Source organism: Cervus canadensis, chromosome 21 (genome assembly GCF_019320065.1).
Source record: "Cervus canadensis isolate Bull #8, Minnesota chromosome 21, ASM1932006v1, whole genome shotgun sequence".
In the NCBI taxonomy this organism is placed as follows: domain Eukaryota; kingdom Metazoa; phylum Chordata; class Mammalia; order Artiodactyla; family Cervidae; genus Cervus; species Cervus canadensis.
This window is the reverse complement of record NC_057406.1, coordinates 51,772,010-51,793,763: the sequence shown is the minus strand read 5'-3', so window position 1 is coordinate 51,793,763 and position 21,754 is coordinate 51,772,010. Positions and strand designations below refer to the sequence as shown.

Here is a 21,754-nt window from a genome sequence, read left to right as displayed (position 1 = left end):
ATATCAAATCATCAAACCTTTATGTTCTACACCAGGAAATAACACAGTGCTGTAAGTCATTAATACTTTGAAAACAAGCTCACGAAAAGAGATCAGATTTGTGGTTACCAGAGATAGGGGATGCGGGAAGGGAGAAGTGGATCAAGTTAGTCAAAAGGTACAAAATCCCAATTTTAAGACTAAATAAGCACTCGGGGTATAACGTGTATGCATGTGTGCTCAGTCGTGTCTGACTCTTGCCACTCCGTGGACTGCAGCCCACCAGGCTCCTCCACCCATGGGATTTCCCAGGCAAGAATACTGGAGCGGGTTGCCATTTCTTTCTCCAGGGAATCTTCCCGACCCAGGAATCAAACTCACATCTCCTGCAATGGCAAACAGATTCTTTACCACTGAGCCACCTGGGAAGCCCCAGCGGTGTAATGTATAGCAGGATAAATGTAACTAACCCTGCTGACAGTTAGATATGAAAGTTGTTAAGAGAGTAAATCCTGAGTTCTCGTCACACACACGGGACACTTACAGAGCACGTGCACAGACACACACTTGTCCTGGATGACATTACAGAAGATGGGGGCAGTAGTCAGAAAAGTCTGAAACCAATGACTTCATCACTTTGTAGGTTAGGAAACAAAGCCTGTAAGGTCACAGCGTTTATCCTTAGGTCTCTGTTACTAGTTGTTACACGAAGCAGCAAGCAATGAAATCTTAAATCAGAACCCAATTAAGAGCTCCCCCATTCCGGCTTTCTCATTAGTGCTGGCTGCTTAGGATACAAACTTGGGTTACTCCTTTCTTGTTCTCTCATTATTTTTAGATAGTCAATGGCTTCACTGGTCCTGACTGCCTGCCCACAACACATTCATGCAGAGGGGAGTCAGGCCGTGTCATCACGGGCCTCGCCCTAGGGTAACGTCCACACAGCTAGGGAGACTCACAGGTGAAATACTAAAAGAATGCAATGTGTGTATCATGTGATCAAAACAGAGCTGCCTAGTAAAAATAGAATGAAATCAGTAGAAAGGAGTAAATATGAATAGCACTTACATTGTCTTTGATATTGCAGACTACTTTTGCATAACATTTGTTGTTATCTCTTGATGGAATCGTCCATTCCAATGGCCAAAAGTAACTATGGTAAACCTAGGAAGACAGAAGCACAATTTAGACCCATTGTCTCAAGAAGTATGTCTGCCAAACACTACTTGCGGTGTGAAGACAGTAGATGATCTTTAATATTTAATAATCAGACTTTCATTAAACAAAAAAATTCATGGAACACATAAGAACCTGGTCAGAAGTTATTTTTTGATAGCAATATATCCTCAGAAAATAATCAGAGAAACAATGAGTAACAAAGATGTTCATCATTCTATTCATAATAGTGAAAAATTAATCTAATAAAATGGCTTTTAAAAATTACTGTATAGTAGCACCCCTGAAAGGAAAGGAAACATTGCAAAAGTCATTTTGTAAAATGGTGCTTTTAGAGGGAAATGCTTGTGACCTAACACTAATTGTGTCAAGTACAACAGAAAATTGCATGTAACTTAATCACACTTTAAAAATTAAGATTAAAAAAAAAATTAAGCTATGTATACCAACACAAAATTATACATATATAAAACAGAAACTTAGACTAGAATATGCAAAAATATTAATAGCAGTTATCTTTTCATGAATTAAAATTTCCTTTTTTAATATTTTGAAAATTTCCTATGAGGGTATACTATTCTTATAACCAGAAAAAAAATGCTAGTAATGTGTTACTGATAGATCAATGTTACATGTATTACTAAAATAGAGAGTAAAAGAAGTTGTTGAGAAATTTAAAATAGACTTTCATATTACAAAATGTACTCTGATTCACAAATCTGGTCTTTTAGGTTTTACTGCAAACTTTTTTTCCCAACTGATTTAAAACAGCAGACCCTTTGTGTAGCATTATTTGTGTATACAAAAGTAGTTTACTTCATGTGCAGTTTCCTTGACGTTGGTGGTGGTTTAGTAGCTAAGTTGTGTCCAACTCTAGTGACCCCATAAACTGTAGCCCACCAGGCTCCTTGTTCCGTGGGATTTCCCAGGCAAGAATACTGGAGTGGGTTGCCATTTCCTTCTCCAGGGGATCTTCCCGGCCTAGGAATTGAACCTGGGTCTCCTGTACTGCAGGCAGATTCTTTACCAACTGAGCTACAAGGGAATCCCTTCCTTGACTATATATAGGATAAAAAGTGACTGGCAACATTAGCTATAAATTAAAGGGTAATGGTACGGGAAAAAAAAAGCTAATATAACAGTAGAAATGTAGGTACTCTTTAGTTTTTTCCCCTGTATTTTTAACCATATTAATAATAAAAAGAAACCAGTAAAAGTGGTTTTGAAAAACAGAACCAAGAATTACTGTTTCTCCAACTAATAAAAATAAATGAAAAAAAAAAATTATTGGGTCAACTGATGAAACTGATGAACGGAAGGTGGGTCAGATAACAATATTATATCAACAGTAAGCTGTCTACAAAGTAGTAACCACCGTGCGTTTAGACAGGAAAATGTCCTTGTTCATAGTATTAAAGCATTTAGGGGTAAAGGGGCATTCAACTTACTCTCAAATGGTTCAGAAAAAAGAAATGCACAGATGCACGGAGATAAAGAGAATATGAAGAGGATAAAACAGATGAGCAAGATGTTACTAATACATGAATCTGAAAAATGGCTATACAAAAGACCTTTGTACTATTTTTCAGCTTCTCTTTATGATAGAAATTATTTTAAATTTTGGGGAAAACAGTAGTAGTCAAGAGTAAAACTCACCTCAATATTTTCTTCCCCAAATTTCTCCACAGCTTTCTCTTCAGAAAGGCCACAAGACCCATATTCCAAAGGAGTGAAAACAGTCGTTGGAACGTTTTCATAGTCACACTGTTTCAAAATGAAGGAGGGGAGTTATAATTGGAGATTATAACTCAAAAGAACATATATTTCAAAAAACTTCAAATTGAGAGAAAAGTAGACTAATAAAAGCCTACTGTATTGAGAACCACTAACTGATGTGATAATATCTCAGCAGAGGTTTACATTCTGTCAAGACTAGTCATGAATAATAAGAGACTCGTGCGACTTCTCATCCAGCTACCAACTAGTGTTGACAAGCACATGCTTTCTCTCCCTTAAATAAAGCAAAAACAATCCTATTGCACCCGATGTTGAAAGTCTATTACTAATGCAGAAGTTAACAGACTTTACTAGAAAATCAATTAGGTAATACAAATCAAGAGCCATAAAAACATTTTACAGTTTTTGGCCCAATAACCTCACTTTTAGAAATCTATGATAATAATTTAATATACAGAAAAAGCTACATAAATTAACTGAGCAATGTCGCAGTCCTCATCAATAGTGGAAATATCAGAGTGGCTTTAAGATCCAAGTAAGAAAGTGGTTCTATAGTACACATTCTCAATGCAATCTTACACAGCCACTAACATGGTGACGAAGACCAAGGAACAAAAGACGTTCATGACGGGCTTTTCCCTGGCGGCTCAGTGGTAAAGAATCTGCCTACCAATGCAAGAGACACAGGTTCGATCCCTGATCCGGGAAGATTCCACGTGCCACAGAGCAACTAAGCCTATGCATCACGTCTTTTGAGCCTGTGCTCTAGAGCCTGGGAGCCGTGACCACCAAAGCCCTTGTGCCCTGGAGCCTCTGCTGCTCAAGAGCAGCCATCACAGTGAGAAGCCTGCACACCGCCAACTGGACAGCAGCCCCCACCGGCTGCACCGAGAGAAAAGCCTGTGGAGTAACAAAGACCCAGCAGTCAAAAATAAATACGTAAACACAATTATTTAAAAAAAAAAGTTCATGACTATGACAGTATTTCCAAAGCATACTTCAATAGTCATAGGTGACAAAAGGGTTCTGAAGTCAAGCGTGTTTGTAAAATGCTGTATTAAGCAAATAGGTTTCTCAACCATCAGATTTCTCAGAGGCTTTAATATGCTGATGTGAATTTTGAAAAACATAATTATGGAGATGCCAAATACATTTGCAAACGCCAGTTAGTAAAAACCTACCCAGTCACATTTGGACAAAGAGGTTAAATCATTCTGAACTTAAAATATGAACAACACAGTTCTCACTCTAACACAGTAGGGTGGACTCTTTAAAAGGTGGCTCCCTCTAGAATTAGTAATATATAGTCTTTTTTTGGTAATACAAATCCTTGGAATTCTGATCCAAAAGTAAAGACAGACTTCTGCTTACACACATAATGGACCAGGTTTACTTCCTGCTTTAAACAACTTAAAAAAAAAAAACAAACAGACAAATATGAAACACTTCTTAGACACTGGACCATAGGTTCATGGCTGCTGTTGAGAAGGGAAACGAGAAGGGCAACAAATGAGGCGAGTTTCCTGCCCAGAGCAGTTTCCAGGGCTTGGTGAGGAGGGGGAGGAGAGCGCAGAGTGGTCTTTCTGAGTTACAGCGACAGATCCCGGCTGAGGGATGACAAGGTGGCCGGAAGCTGCAGGGCGGAACAGCACAGCGGGTGGGGCTGCGTAGAGAGAAAGCGAGACCGCAGAGAGGGCCTCCTGAGGTCTGGGCTGAGCACTCATCTGTGAATCGATGCCAGAGGAAAGCACCCAGGGTGAGGAAGGAGCCACCGGAAGCAGTGACCCCCAAGTGACCAGAGCTCTTACAAGCCAGAGTAGGGAGCAGTGACCCCCAAATGACCAGAGCTCTTACAAGCCAGAGTGGGGAACGAGTTCACAGCAGGAGGGACGGGACCGATCCCTTGGAAGGGCCTCCACTGAGCAGTAAAACTAAACTAGGCCTACATGAAACGTTAGCGTTGACACATCCAAAAAAAGCTGAAAAGCAAGTTACACAAGGATAAAATGACTCCTGTGTAACTTAACAGGCCACCAAAACAAACTCCAACACTATATAAAGGAATTCAACAAAACCCAGCACCCAACAGTGTAAGGGTACAAAGTCTTCATCCATCCAAACTAATATCAAGAATAAAACTAATCAATAGAAATAGACACTGTGAAAGAGATGATGGGATTAGCAGAGGACATTAAAAGAGTCATTAAAAACGTGTTCTGTAGGCTCAAGAAGGTAGATAAAAATGCAGTCTGCTGAGGACAGAAAAGGAAAATGTAACTTGTAGAGATGAAACTACTAGAAATGCAAATTACACAGAATGGGATTTACATCCCAAGACTACAAAAGAAAAAATCAGTGGACTTGAAGACACTGCAATAGGCTCTCTGAGCAAATAAAGCACAGAAACAGGGGGAAACATGAAGAGAGCATGAGACCCACGGGATAATATCAAGTGAACCAGCAGTCAACCAACTCGAGGCTTGGAGGGGGGACAAAAGACGAGGAAAGCAAAAACTTAACTGCACAGCTAAAAAAATTCCCAAATTTGATGAAAACTATGAACAGACAAATCCCCAAATCTTGACACACCATAAGCAGAATAATTATAAAGGAAAGCATGGCAAAGTATGCAATAATCAAATTGCTAAAAAGCAGTGAAAGGGAAAATCTTAAGAGGAACAAAGATAAAAATGATAGCATATTCTCCTATGCAACCAGAAGACAATGGGCCAATTATTAAAATACTTGAATAAACACTATAAATCTAGAATTCTCTATTCAGCAAAAATATCTTCCAAAAAGTATAAAGTGAAGGCATAATAAACTAAAACAACAACCAAAAACCCCACAATGAATTCACCTTAAGCAGATGTGCATTAAATGATGGCAGAAAATAATGTATCAGATGGAAACCTGGATCCAAATTAAAGATATTTTTTCTCCTTGGTCCCAAAACTGTTTCCAATCGGCTTAACTGACTATTGTGGCCTAGCCTGAGAAATATAGCCTTTTTTTTCAATACTTCTATTTGGATAATCAATTTAATAAGCTTTTAGAACACAATTCATCCTCAAGTTGCAAAGATGTGTACTGTGGTTTCTCTGTAGTTCTGACATAAAATATTTTTATATTTACTGTAAAATTGAGCTATCTTACAAAGCGCCATTTTAAGTAACAATAAAATTATTTCAGTTGTTTGAGAGCAATTCTAAAAAAAAGATCCAAGAAATCTACTGCTCCCTGGAGAAAACAATCTACTGCTCCCTGGAGAAAACAGCTGGAGTGTCCATTCAGTTCAGTTCAGTTGCTCATTCATGTCCGACTCTTTGCGACCCCATTTACCGCAGCACGCCAGGCCTCCCTGTCCATAACCAACTCGCAGAGTTTACTCAAACTCATGTCCATTGAGTCAGTGATGCCATCCAACCAACTCATCTTCTGTTGTCCCCTTCTCCTGCCTTCAATCTTTCTCAGCATCAGGGTCTTTTCAAATGAGTGCCCATTACAATCTTTTAAAGCTGGTACATATGTCTTGTCATCTGGCTTTTTAAAGACCTTACTAGGATGTCCATCACCTGCAGGTTGACTCAGCTTTAAGATCTGTTCTCTGTCTTTGAAATGATAAAAATATTTTTCTCCTTCCTCATGTTCCCCAAAATAACAGAATATTTAAGGGCAAATATGTTTAGCAGCTTTGAAAATGACTTTAATCTACTGTTAAAAAGATTCATTTAAACTTTTCCAGTATATTTTCCACTTCATTTAGTACAAGCACCTCTGTATTGGTGGTAGTCTTTAAAGTCTTGAGACATCTTTTCTACCCTCATCACCTTTTATAATTGATACTTCCCAAATCTTCCTTATGTCTTTGTGTCAGTTGCTTAGTTGTGTCCAACTCTTTACGACTCCATGGACTGTAGCCTGCCAGAATCCTCTGTCCATAGACTTCTCCAGGCAAGAATACAATAGTGAGTTGCCGTTCCCTTCTCCAGGGGATCTTCCCAACCCAGGGATCAAACCCTGGTTTCCCGCATTGCAGGCAGATTCTTTACCATTTGAGCCGTCTTCACGAGATGCATTTTCCCAGTTAAGACAGCAGTGCCTACAAATCAGATATGGACTGGCTTTTGGCCTTGGCTGCCTCCAAGCACTGTGACCTTGGTCAGTCACCTAACCCCCTGTAACACGTCATCCATCTCTACAGCTGCCCTGCAGTGGAGCTAGGTGCGTGCACACACAGCGCTGAGCACACGCCAGGCACGGACAGACACAGCTGCTCTCGGTCCTCTTCTCTCCAAACTCTCTTCTAAGGCAATGCATATATGTTACCGATTTTGGAGGAAGACACAAACACCCATTATTCAATTTGGGTTCTCTTAAAATCCCACAACACATTTAATTTAGGCAGGTGTTTATGTTAAGCTGAAGTTTTCAACAGATAGCTAGCTGCTCCTTCAGAAGGAAGGCATGTGGATGTGGATCCACTAATGTTCTCAGACATATGGGAATGATCTACTAATGCACACAGAGCAAAATTAAAAGGATTACACAGTTCTTAAACAAAACAATGTGTAATTCCTCCAAATACAATTAACCTAGGTATCTATTAGTATTGCAGTTTTGTTTACTATACTTGACAAACAGACTGACGAGATTTCAAACTCAGGGACTTAGCAGCACTTGTTTATTTTCCTGTTCAGTAAAGTACCTGTCCTATTAGTTAGACTAAAAAACAGGGCGGGAAAAAGGAACAACAAAAAAGAGTCCTTTAATTTCAATTTACATTAATTCTGATGCTGATAAAAGCTAAAGACACTTTAAGACAGTATTTGCTCTACCTGGGAGATGCTAGAATATAGTACTCTGCTCACACAAAGAAGGGTATGTCCAAAGTAGGTGGATTCACTGGATTTTTAAGAAAACTGGTGCTACAGTAATTTCACACTTATTTACTAGCAGTTTTTTGCATATTTTCCCTCTGATTATTGGTATAAAAATATTTTTCTTTCCACTTTAGGAAATCACAAAGATAAAAAGTTCAAAAAAAAAAATTAAATGCATCTCATTATATTTCTGAATTACCTTTCTTTTTTTTTTTTTTTTAATTAATTAATTTATTTTTTCAGTGGGTTTTGTCATACACTGACATGAATCAGCCATAGATTTACACGTATTCCCCATCCCGATCCCCCCTCCCTCTCCACCCGATTCCTCTGGGTCTTCCCAGTGCACCAGGCTCGAGCACTTGTCTCATGCATCCCACCTGGGCTGGTGACCTGTTTCACCATAGATAATATACAGGGTGTTTTTTCGTGAATTACTTTTCTTGATTTACCATAAACTCAAAAACTCCAAAAAGGATAAAAGACAAATTCATTTAAAGAGGCAGTTAAGTTTATTCCAAATAGTCATATGAACCAACTAGTATTCCCTGCATGATCAAACAACGTTGTGTTAAAAGCTCTCTGCAGCCTCAACCTTGTTAATCTCAAAATATTAACATTTATTACACTACAATCCAGACTAACCCACATGTACTTAAAATGCTTGTCACAAATTTTACTAGCAGTTTTCTTTGAGGCACCATTGCTATAACCTAACTAAATCAACCCATGATGATTTATGCACAAGGAAAACGGGGAGTGACTAAATTCTTTACCATCCTTTTTTAAAAAATAATTTCCAGAATCCTTTTAAAAAAATAATTAGGAAGGGAGCATTGATAATAATTAGGGGCAGGGGATATAAGGAAAATCTCTACGGTGGTGGTGGTTGAGTTACTCAGTTATGTCCAACTCTTCCCACCCCATATACTGCAGCCCACAAGGCTCCTCTGTCCATGGGTTTCTTCTCCAGGCAAGAATACTAGAGTGGGTTGCCATTTCCTTCTCCAGGAGACCTTCTCGACCCAGGGACTGAGCCCACATCTCCTGTATTGCAGAAGGATTCTTTACCGCTGAGCCACCAAACTTCCTCTAAATTTTGCTGTGAAGCTAAAATTGTTCTTTAAAAAATGTCTTAAGAAATTAATTGAGCATATTTATTCTTTTCTTGTCATCTAGTCTCATAAGATACAAATAAGAGTTTTAATTTCCTACACTGACTTTTAAAATCATTTTGGAACATTAATATAACACACTCTCAACATTCCAAGAGCAGGAGATCTATTTTTAGAAAGGATGGGGGAATAAAGCCTGAATATCACTTCAAACAGCTCTGAAGACTGACATTATTTACCTACATCCTCAAATCCTTTTATAGCCTAGTCAGGTGCCATAAACAGATTTAGAACTTTGTACACAAATTGGTAATAATGAATGGATATAAGATGCAACTATCAGGAATTTACAGAATATAACAGGGCTGAAACTTGACTTACTCCAACTCATCTTACTCCTCGTTTGGTTCAGAGAGTGACAACGTCCATAATAAACCACAAAAGCAAAGAGGTCGTAACAATGTCTTCCCTGGAACAGTTAGACTAAAGCACATGTGGGATGCCATCATCAAAATAACTAAATTATTCACGACCTGGAAAACTTCACAGCCACTTTACCCAGAGCAGCAGGAGGACCACAAGAGCAGCGTCTCAGTGGTGACAGCCCCCACTCACCTTGACAGTGGAACCACCGTACAGCCTCTGGGCCAGCAGCCGTCCTGCCTGGATGGCCACGGGGGTGAGCTCCAGCTTCCCCTCCAAAATGTCACCGATGGCATAGATGTACGGCACGTTGGTCTGCTCTTCCTCTGTGACAGGTATTTTTCCAGTCCTGCAAATTCATTCAGTTAAAAGCACCATCCATTACCACTGTTAATTAAGTCCAACAAAATCCCCTTTCTCCCAAAGGAACCAAAATCGAGAGTCTAGCTGAGGGTAATGTTCTAATGTATTACCAAAACAACAAAAACAAAGCTCAGAGGAGCCAAAAGCTTAGACGTTCTAACTATTTTGAAAATCAAAGGAATAAGAAAATTGTTAGGAAACTGTGGAATAGGAAAAGTAGAACACAGTGGTTAAGAACCAAGGAGGATTCTGAACTGCAGTAACTAGGTCTGTTAGTTATTACCTCTGTGATCTTGGGAGGGCTATTTAACATCTCTAAGCCTCATTTTTCCACCTATCAATGGGGATGATGATAATGGGAATAACAGAAGTAAAAAATGCCATCATCTACCTCAAGGGGTTGTAAGGACTGAATGGGAAATGTGTACAAAACACAGCACAGCAGTCTGTGGACCCTGGTAAGCACAGAGTAAATGTGAGCTATTAACACTACATGAAGTCTAAACCTTGGCCCCAAGTGCACAAAGGCAAGTAGGTTTTCAAGGTGATGGAACACTTGGTCCGCTAAATCTTATCAGACCTCCTTAACTCCCTTGTCTCTCCAAACCAAGGGGGAAAAGAACAAAACAAAAATCCTCATATTAAGATTAAGAAATCTCTTCTGAATAAATGTTCCTCCTGAAAGAGGGAAGGGAGGTAGGGGGCGGTAGTGGGGACTCTCTATTTTCAACTTCCAAGGCACCTAGCCTTTCACAGCACTTGTTTTCAAATGGATGTAGGAAAGGTGGTACTAGGAAAATATCCCATGCCCCTTCTAGAAGCAGAAAACAGAGCCCCAGTCACCCAGAGCAGTGGCACAGTGCGAAGGATTTTAGCTAATATATATAAAACAGCGAAGTTTTCGTGTTTGCCGCTGGCACTAGAAACATAGTGACCACTCTAGTGATTCTAAGACTTGGTAGCTTTAAACCTGGTTCAAATCTGCATATTCAATGAAGCTTGTAAAGCACATAACTGCAATCCAGTGAGGAGCTGGATCTTTTGCTGTACAGATGCATATTAAAGAAACAAAATGAAATCTCATTTAGATTTCGAAAAAGGGATAGAAAAAAAAAGACAAACAGGAAAGACTGTGATTAGCACTGAATGAAGAGTCCTCTAAGCTTAAAAAGGGAATGCTCCGACTGTGGTAAAAACTAACTTTAACAATCTAAAACTCCAAGGACTCCTCTGGTGGGCCAGTGGTTAAGACTCCGTGCTTCCACTTCAGGGAGCCAGGGTTCAGCCCCTGGTCAGGGAATTAAGATCCCAAGTGCTGCATGGCCAAACAAAAGAGAACCCAAGCAAACAGAACACCTAAAACCCCACTACTAAGGAGCCTTATAAATCACTGAAGTAGTATTTAATAAAACATAAGAAAGATTTTTTTCTTACTTTTCATTTATCTTTACCCCCACGTTTTCTAAGCCAATTTTTCTCGTGCAAGCATCTCTTCCTATTGCCAGCAATACCTGAAAAATCATTAATATATACTGACTGTTAATAAAAAGGTTCTGCATGAGTTATTTCATTAGATTTTTTTCCATTAAGCCAATCTGATTCATTTTCCAGACCTGGAAAGAAATATTCTATTAAGAAAATAATGCCAAGAGTTTAAACAAATCAAAATCATTTAAATTAAATCTTCTAAACATGATATAGTATACACATTTCTTAAGAAAAAGGGAATTAACAATTCCTTAGTAAATTTAGCCAAGTATAGAGACAAAGCATAGCCTACCACTGAAGTTGTTTTTTTTAAAGTGGTGGGCTGGGGAAATACAAGAACACGAGACAGAGAAATTCTAGCTCATTTTAACAAGCTAATACTTTTCAATAACCATTTGATAAATAATATTGAAGTTAGAGTAGAAAAAATTTAAATCCATCCCTGTACCAAAACAAATTATAATATCATAAGTAATAAAGGTGTCTTAGAATAGGAACAGAACCGACAGTTTAGAAACAGCAACCCAGCAAATATAGCATAAGCATATGATTTGCTTTCTAATGAAGTATGACTGAGGACCATTCCTTACCGTATTATACTCTTCTTCGATAGTTTGGTCACTATTAGTGGACTTAGCTACCACTCTCAGTCGGCCTGGTGTCCCTGCTTCAATTTGTTCAACCTGTGAAAGCGATACAAGGTTTTACTCCACAATAAAGACACATATAAACATCAAGGTGGATAATTATCCTCTCCTTCTAGCTGGTTAACCCAAAGTTAAAATACAAAATCTGGCTTGTAAGGTCTTTTATGTCCCATCTCCCTCACATCAACATCTTTAGGACGACATGAGATTCTTTTATTTATTCCCTTCTTTCTCATTGCTTACTGTTTGTTAGAGGGGCTTTCCTTCAAATAATTTTCAAATAGAATAAAATTCAGACAGCAAATCAGCGAAGAAAAAAGTCAGAGAAAGCACACTACAATCTCTGGGAAAAAAATGAAAAAGTTAGTTGCTTAGTCATGTCCGATTCTCTGCGACCCCATGGACTGTAGCCTACTAGGCTTCCCTGTCCATGGAATTCTCCAGAATACTGGAGTGGGAAGCCATTCTCTTCTCCAGGGGATCTTCCTGACCCAGGGATTGAACCTGGGTCTCTTGCATTGCAGGAAGATTCTTTACTGTCTGAGCCACCAGGAAAGCTCACAATCTTTATATCACCCTGGTAAACCAAGCAGAATGGTATGTACACAGACACAGGCTTATTTCACTAGGGACAGTCCGCCATGTTCTCAAAGGGCCCACAACATCCAAAATGTTCAGAGACTAGAAAGGAAGATGCTACTTTTTATAAGAACAGCATATATACACTGCTGTTTCTTCTAATCACAGTCCTAATGCTAGTGGAATCCTCATGAGAACTGTGAGATGGATGTTATCATGATCATTTCACAAAAGAAAGTGAGGCTTGGAGCGGTCATTCTCCCAGAGTCACATGGCAAGAGACTGGCAGAACAGGATTTGAACTCGTGTCTTTCTAATCCCCACACTTATATACTGTTATTTACCAACATTCAAGAGATTCACATTCCCACAAAAAAAACCCAAGTTACTAGCCCATTAAGCAATTTTAAAAACAATAGCTAAAATTCCTTAATTTAAACAATATTACAACTAAAATTCCTTAATTTAAACAATATAGTTTCATCCTTACTTGCCCTAAAGGAATCTGTTAGAGATATGTCAAGTGATCGATTCTGTCACTCTTGTGTATCAGAACATTTGTGGTTAACAAGTACCAAATATAATTTGGTATATTATTCAGCATTTTCAAAAGAAATGAAAAGAAGATTAAATGAGCAAAACAAGGCCAGCCGACATAACAAAATTAGATAATCATTTCCAGGGAAGCCAGAATAACACAGTGCATCTGTGGACTATACTGTATACTAAGGAGAAACGTCTTTGAAAGAAAGAAAAAAAAATCAGTCTAGTCTCAAACTCTTATTTAAATCACTGGTATGTAGGATAACAGGTCAAAGATAATAAAATAATGGAACACATAAAGCAAAGCATTTCAACAGAAGAGAATAAAAGGTGGTAAAGTTGAAAGGGGAAGGAAATCATTAATCTGCAAATAAGAACAAAGCTATTTAGGTGGTTGGACCTATTCAGGTAGAAATAGTTTACACACCTAAATCACACAGTTGAGGAACGACAGTATCCCCAGTGGTTCATAATGCTGCAAGGAGGCTTCTTCCCTCACCCACCCCAACTCTCTCTCACCTTTTAATGTGAGTATAGAATCAACAAACCTCCAGGCAACCCCACTTACTTTTATTGGTACAAACTGTCTTATGAACTTGATACCATGTTCTTGCATATGTTCACCAATTTTGTTGGCCATGTCCTGGTCAAATCCTCTTAGGAGAATGGACCGTACCATAACAGTGACGTCTAAACCAATACCAGCAAGAAATCCAGCACATTCCAAAGCAACATAAGATGCGCCGACCACCAGGGTCTTACCCGGGCAATAAGGTAGAGAGAAAAGATCATCACTGAAAAAAAAAAGAAAAAAATTTTTTAAAGGAAGAAAAGAACAGAAAAATGTCCATATGCGTATAATGACTCAAATTAAAGTAGGTATTTTTACTTTCTTAAGAACAAGACACTTTTAGGATTAAAACCATCCCAGTTAACTACACACATAATATCTGAGAAATTTTTGCAAGGTCTTAGACACTCTCCTTTCTCACCACTCAACTGCTGTGGGAGCAGCTTGAGCTTCCACGGGTGAGCACAGCAAACCACAGCAACTCTGACACTAGTCCAGCTCCCGGTCAAACAAGTTTATTTAGTACTATTTGGAGTAATTCTCCACTTACGTGTTTAAAATCGCACATGTGCAAACCCAAACCCCCACCCTCGTCCCACCACTCCAGCTCTCTCTGAGGTGGAAAACCTGTGTTTTCTCCTCAACCACCACACCAATCGCCAAGGGTGGGGAGAGAGGTGGAGAAAAGCCGTCAACGTGTGGGTTCTGTAATAAGAAAACCATTCAAAGTAAAGCCTGACAAAATCTTCTAGTAGAGTGAGGACATCAGACATAGGAGATCCTAAAAGTATTGTTGGTAGACGAGTTTCTTAAAATGTGACAAGGAGGTTCACCTAAGACAGTGAAAATGAAAGATGCCAACTGAGCTGCCTCCGGGCAAAGGTTCACAGGATAAACTCATATTACAAAGGAAAAAAGCCTAAAAATAAGTAGTTACAACATAATCAGAAAACAAGAAACTCCTGGGCAAAGAGCACCCAAGGAGACTATCTTAATAACTTCATAATTCAAAACTCCTGAGCAATAAAACGTCACCAGTATTTCCACTTGATGGGCAAAAATAAGCCACACTGCAAATCCCTGCCTGACTCACTGATTTCAGAAGGTCCCTCTGCACTGACGCTGCACCCATTCAAATGGCAAAGAGTAAAGAAAAACTAGGGTTGGGAAACCTAAATGGCCTGTTATCCTCCAAGTCGTATAGTATCTAAATAAAGGGGGATATGTAATCCTAATTTTGCAAAAAAAAAAAAAAAAAAGGTACAGATATACGTATCAATTATTTTCCAAAATATCTGTAAATATCCATCTGGATTTTACATAGTATACATTTATAAGACATACTCACATACATATAAATTTGAAATATAAATATTGTAAGCATAATCTACATATGAGTAGAGATATTAACTCTGGGTGATAAGATGACCAATGTTTATAATCCTGAATTTTTTTAATGTTCTCTGGTTTAAAATTTTTTTCCTTTCTCTTTTTCCTAATTCCCCGTTCCTTTGAGCAAAAATATGGTGAAAAACTTAAGTTCTAGGAAAAGGATTAAATAGATTTGGAGAAAAAAGAAAAAGCAGAAATCCTCTTTTCTCCCCCAATTTGTCCTTACCTGCTGATACAGTATTCTTTGTCACCGGGGATACCCAAATAACGCGGCCTTTCACCAGTGGCAATGAGAAATCTCTCTGCTGAGTAAATCTTCTCTTTGCCTTTGTTATTTGTTGCCTACAAAGGAATCAGTATGTCAATTTTAAATAAGTTATTATCCTTTAGAATTGTCGACATTGTAATTAAAAAAGCTGTTTACTACAGTGACCAATTTGATCTTCATAAAAATTTGCTAATGCAGTGAGAGGTTGCTCAAGGACACAACGCTAGGAAGCAGACACAAAGCCAAGACTCGAATCCTGATAATCCGGCCCCAAACCCAGTCCTCTTATCCTTCACTACACCACAAGAGAAAGCCCCTAAGAAGTGACCGCAAAATCACCCAACTGGACAGTCTGGGTCACTAATGTTTTTATTAGGATAGTCACCTTCACTTTTCCTCCCCCAACAAAAGCTTAAAGATACGAAACCAAAAAATCTTGAGGCAGTCACACGCTTACCTTAATCCTGTGAGGCCCCACAAACTCCCCGTACGCATTCTCGTAGGTGACCTTCTTCTCCCGCAGAGCCACGCGGTAGCCCCAGTTGAGAGAGCCAATGTGGTTCTGGACCGCCTCTGTCATTCTCTCCCAGTCATGTTTAACTGCACGAGAAAGACGGACACCATGCTCAGCTTCTCAACTGCCTGACAAGCATCAGTTCCCAGGAACTGGTCTGAAATAGCAAGTCCTTCACTTCAAGCACATAAACAACCTTTTCAAGTACTTTTTCCCTTTAGAAAACTATCAAACAATTTAACAACTACCAACATTTAATCAATCTTATTACATAACACGTCTTCTTTTTAACTAGAATATTTTAAGCAAATCCCAGATGTGGTTTTATCAGTGGTGGTTTTATTGGTAGTGGTTTTGGTTGTCACTCTGATACAAGTAGGAATCAAGATTGCCGGGAGAAATAACAATAACCTCAGATATGCAGATGACACAACCCTTATAGCACAAAGCGAAGAAGAACTAAAGAGCCTCTTGATGAAAGTGAAAGAGGAGAGTGAAACAGTTGGCTTAAAACTCAACATTCAGAAAACTAAGATCATGGCATCTGGTCCCATCACTTCATGGCAAATAGATGGGGAAACAATGGAAAAGTGGCAGACTTTATTTTTGGGTGCTCCAAAATCAATGCAGATGGTGACTGCAGTCATGAAATTAAAAGACACTTGATCCTTGGAAGAAAAGCCATGGCCAACCTAGAGAGCATATTAAAAAGCAGAGACATTATTTTGCCAACAAAGGTCCATCTAGTCAAAGCTATGGTTTTTCCGGTAGTCATGTATGGATGTGAGAGCTGGACTATAAAGAAAGCTGAGCACCAAAGAATTGATGCTTTTGAACTGTGGTGTTGGAGAACACTCTTGACAGTCCCTTGGACTGCAAGGAGATCCAAGCAGTCAATCCTAAAGGAAGTCAGTCCTGAATATTCATTGGAAGGACTGATGCTGAAGCTGAAACTCCAATACTTTGGCCACCTGAGGCAAAGAACTAACTCCTTGGAAAAGACCCTGATGCTGGAAATGATTGAAGGCAGAAGGAGAAGGGGATGACAGAGGATGAGATGGTTGGATGGCATCACCAACTCGATGGCCATGAGTCTGAGCAAGCTCCGGGAGTTGGTGATGGACAGAGAAGCCTGGCGTGGTGCAGTCCATGGGGTCTCAAAGAGTCGGACATGAGAGACTGAACTGACTGGTGCAGGGAGGTCCAGTGATGCTAAAGATCCTCCACCTCGGTTCCTTACAACTAGGAGCTGTCCAGCACAGCGTGCCAATAACACCCCCAGGGAGGAACAAGATCAAAGGCAGGATGAACTCTGAAATTTTACAGTGGTAGAAGTACTAAGTGGATTCTGCTCTGCCAATCCTATAAGAGATAACATATTCGAAAAGAAGACACAGTTGGGACTAAGTAACTGTACAAAAAAAATTACTTCAATGACAGAAATTCAATGATTAGACCTAATTCAACACTAATTCTATTGTTACGGGCAAGCTTTGTAACTGTTAGGCCCCATGTGATTTCCAAACTCCTCAAATCCCTTTTTCTCTACCAAAGTCTCTTCATCCTCAGGTACAGTAGGCAGGCACCAATCTCTAGTGTGGTTATGCTCAGGCAGAAGAAATGAAAAAAGCTGCAGCCCACTACTTTGGGATTCAGCATCAAGATAATCTAGCTGCTCCTATGGTCCTGGTCTTGCATTTCACTCTGAGAACTGAGTTTCGGTCTCACAAAATCCAAATTCCTACTTTACATGCCGCTGGTGGTAACTGGATCCCTGTTGGACGGTGGGTGGTTACATACCCTGAACCCCAGTTCTCCAGGGCTGCCCTGCTTTCCAGTAATGCCCCAAATCCCCTGCATTCTTATACCACCTGGACACTTCCTGTTCCTACACAGCCCACCCACTGGCCCAGCCCAGCACCTCCCCCAGGATTCCTGATTCCACTGGCCTGGTCCACCAGCTGTAACCTAATGCTGAGCCTCTGCAATGTCGATTCCAGCTACCTAGGCAAGGACTGTTTTTCACATGGATGCACCCTTATGCCCACCCTGGCAACTGGGTCTTAAGCCAATTCTCTCATGCTCCTGAACCGCCCCCCACTCCCATACACCCCTAGGTTCAACATCAGCATCCAGACTAACAGAGCTACTAGCATCCTTTCATCTTCACTGCACCTGCTCACTTATACCTCAAATACCCTGAAGGGGCACAAATTCCTTCCAGTATATACACAGGGAAATGAAGGATGGATGGATGACCTGCCCAGAGCTACACGGGAACTCACAGCAGCGCAGACACACTGTTTGTGAACCGTCAGCTGAGTATGGTAGGAGAATACATGCATCCAGAAACTCTGCAAGCCCCCAACTGCAAACCAATAATTGTGCTTTCTCTCTAAGGACAATGGGATCCTAAAACTTCACAAATGCTCAATTTTTTAAAAGGTACATTTTAATTCTTGAGCACAAGAGAATTCAAACATATATCTGAAAAAAATACGAAGCCAGTAAATCTTCCAGAAAGGACCACTTCTCCTCCAGTTTACATAACTGAGCTCACGTAGTTTTTTTCTTATCACAGTCTCATCTTGGAGCTTTCAGGAGAAGAGCAGATCGCAGGTTGAGTCCTGGACATGTCACCCCCCCTCCCCCCGCCTCCCACCCCATCACCAGGCAGATTCAGCTGTACTGCCTGGTCCGGGTCCAAAGGGCCTTTCCTCCCTCACCACACTGAAAGCTATTTGCAGTGTCAGAGAAGACAGTCTTCCAAGAAAACAGAAGCACTGTTCTTTGCTCAAGGCCATGAGATTAGATGTGTTTCTATCTGAAAAATGCACAATAAGCATTCACGCCTGCTTCATCTCCTGGGAACCCGGAGCAGCAGCCTCTAGGGGCTTCTGATTGGAAAAATATACCTCCAAGTTTCGTTCTTCCTCAAAGATCTAATGATAAAATGTTTGTCTAAGTCCACTGTATCCTTCACCACCAACACTTGAGCACAAAAAGAAGGGAGGCGATGACTGCTTCCTGGGTGGTGGATCCCGGCAGGCCAGGCCAGTCACTCCCACAGCACCCAGCTCTGGTCCCCACAGGGAGGCCAAAGCTTGCTTCAGAAGGCACAAGGAGTAATGAGACAACAATAAAGAAGCCACCACGCTTCCACTTAGGAAAAGGGAAGGGATTTAAACAGAGGGCACATCTCCCGTCAGAGACTTTGGGATCACTGTCCCTGACATAGATACACAAGAGGTGTAAGGTATAAAAATACGAAGATATATATTTCTATCCTAAAATCTGGAAAAGGGGAAGGAACACGAAAGAGCTAAAACAGTTAAACTAGTTGAATACATAACTTCTCTAGAGATACACAAGTAAGATAACTTTTGAGTTGGTTTACGTTTTAAAATTCAGAGAGCTCCTGCTGATTTTACCGTGCAGAGCTGCAGGACACGGGTAGTGGCTGCTTTCTCACCTCATCTCTGCATTTATTAGTTTCTTACATAATTTAGAAATAAAGTCAGGGTAAATAAGTAAAACCAGTTCTTATTATTGTTATATGACCACTATAAACATATTCTTTTGCTGGAAAGAAGATCTGTCAATTCATCAAGTTATATTTCATCACCCACTTGATTACTGAACTTACTAGAATTATACTTTGCTGACCCTGTTATTAAAATTTATTCTGCAGACGCCTATACTTATCTCTTAAAGATTCTAAAGACCTGTTACATGTCCGTTCCTACCTTTCTTACCAAACTAAGCTATTCTGTTCCACCTACTTCATTTTTCTTGAGTTGACAGTTTAAAGCTAACATGAACTACATACCAATTTAAGTATGAGACCTTATATGAATTAACAACATTTCAATGATCATGAGTTGTAGCTCCCCAGAACTATTATTGAAATTTAAGGGCCACTGACATTCACTATGAAGAAGACACTATATGGAAATTATATTACCAGCATAAATCAAATTTTGCTTGGAACAACCATACATTTTCCAACACACTCTAGATTTTTTCAGATTAGTATTCTTGTTACATGTCCTTCTCTTTGAGGGAAATAAATTGGTTCAAACATACAAATTCCTAAATATCCATAGATGTTTCCCTACAACCCATCAAACAAAGAACCAAGAAAAGTGCTGGGCAGAGTCTACGCCAACTGGCTGACACTCTGAAGGGAAAAATTAGAAGAACCAAGTCCAGGAGGGAGGGACTGAAACTAAGGCTGGCAGGTATTTTAATCACACAATTGTATCTAAAAAGCCTTTGACTGTGTGGACCACAACAAACTCTAGAAAATTCTTAAAAGAGATGGGAATACCAGACCACCTGATTGCCTCTTGAGAAATCGGTATGCAGGTCAGGAAGCAACAGTTAGAACTGATACGGAACAACAGACTGGTTCCAAATAGGGAAAGGAGTATGTTAAGGCTGTATATTGTCACCCTGCTTATTCAACTTCTATGCAGAGCACATCATGAGAAACACTGGGCTGGAAGAAGCACAAGCTAGAATCAAGATTGCTGGGAGAAATATCAATAACCTCAGATATGCAGATGACACCACCCTTATGGCAGAAAGTGAAGAGGAACTAAAAAGCCTCTTGATGAAAGTGAAAGAGGAGAGTGAAAAAGTTGGCTTAAAACTCAACATTCAGAAAATTAAGATCACGGCATCTGGTCCCATCACTTCATGGCAAATAGATGGGGAAACAATGGAAACAGTGAGACTTTATTTGGGGGGGGCTCCAAAATCACTGCAGATGATGACTGCAGTCATGAAATTAAAAGACGCTTGATCCTTGGAAGAAAAGCTATGACCAACCTAGACAGCATATTAAAAAGCAGAGACATTACTTTGCCAACAAAGGTCCATCTAGTCAAAGCTATGGTTTTTCCAGTGGTCATGTATGGATGTGAGAGTTGGTCTATAAAGAAAGCTGAGCGCCGAAGAATTGATGCTTTTGAACTGTGGTATTGGAGAAAACTCTTGAGAGTCCCTTGGACTGCAAGGAGGTCAAACCAGCCCATCCTGAGGGAAGTCAGTCCTGAATATTCATTGGAAGGACTGATGCTGAAGCTGAAACTCCAATACTTTGGCCACCTGATGTGAAGAACCGACTCATTGGAAAAGACCCTGATGCTGGGAAAGATTGAAGGCAGAAGGGGAAGGGGATGACAGAGGGTGAGATGGTTGGATGGCATCACCGACTCAATGGACACGAGTTTGAGTAAACTCCGGGAGTTGGTGACGGACAGGGAGGCCTGGTGTGCTGCAGTCCATGGGGTCACAAAGAGTCGGACACAACTGGGCGACTGAACTCAACTGTATTTAATCCTTACCACACAGGCAGTAAACAGCAAAGTCAGAATTACCACCCACATCTCTCTACTCTAACCTATACTTCAGTGAGGTGAAGAAAGGATCTTACCCCTGGGGGCCCCAGGGAATGAAGTCTCCCTGAGAATACTCGTAAAGAGTATGTGTGAAAGGACAGGGGTGGTTCAGATCTTATGAAAGTGGTTAGCAAGTAAAATGAGTGGTTCTTGGGTTTTTCTCCCGAAGACCCAGAAGGGAAATTCAAGTGTGGCCTGCAGACTGCACACAGAACTTGCCCCTTTTGGGGAGAGAATGGTGAGGAGAGGTACACACAGACCGAGGTCAAAAGCTCTGAGAGTACTAGCTTCTACAACAGCTCCCAAAACCCTGGTCCCCTAGAGGAGTTGCCACTGAAGCCACGAGGGCTGAAGGAAGACCACTTGTGTAAATCCCATGTGTTTTGAGGTCAGAGAGACTTCAATCTAAATTCTGTGCTGTGCTGAGTTGCTCAGTTATGTCCGACTCTTTGTGACCCCATGGACTGTAGCCTGCCAGGCTCCTCTGTCCATCGGGATTCTCCAGGCAAGAATACCAGAGTGGGTTGCCATGCTCTCCTCCAGGGGATCTTCCCAACCCAGGGATCAAACCCAGGTCTCCTGCATTGCAGGCAGATTCTTTACCATCTGTGTCACCAGGAAAGCCCAAGAATACTGGAGTGGGTAGCTTATCCCTTCTCCAGGGGATCTTC

At 40.3% G+C, this 21,754-nt stretch overlaps 1 protein-coding gene across 3 annotated transcripts in view; it reads right to left on the bottom strand.

Moving 5' to 3' along the window:
* The window catches only part of TXNRD1 (thioredoxin reductase 1), a 59,598-nt gene that overhangs the window by 10,060 nt on the left and 27,784 nt on the right, over positions 1-21,754 (bottom strand). For all 3 annotated transcript variants that reach the window (XM_043440147.1, XM_043440148.1, XM_043440149.1), the window contains 8 exons: positions 15,622-15,764; positions 15,123-15,238; positions 13,502-13,727; positions 11,755-11,847; positions 11,111-11,187; positions 9,506-9,662; positions 2,812-2,919; positions 1,048-1,143 (listed from right to left, as the gene is read on the bottom strand). In XM_043440147.1, the coding sequence (XP_043296082.1) occupies positions 1,048-1,143; positions 2,812-2,919; positions 9,506-9,662; positions 11,111-11,187; positions 11,755-11,847; positions 13,502-13,727; positions 15,123-15,238; positions 15,622-15,764 (1,016 nt within the window). The remainder of the gene's footprint in view (positions 1-1,047; positions 1,144-2,811; positions 2,920-9,505; positions 9,663-11,110; positions 11,188-11,754; positions 11,848-13,501; positions 13,728-15,122; positions 15,239-15,621; positions 15,765-21,754) is intronic.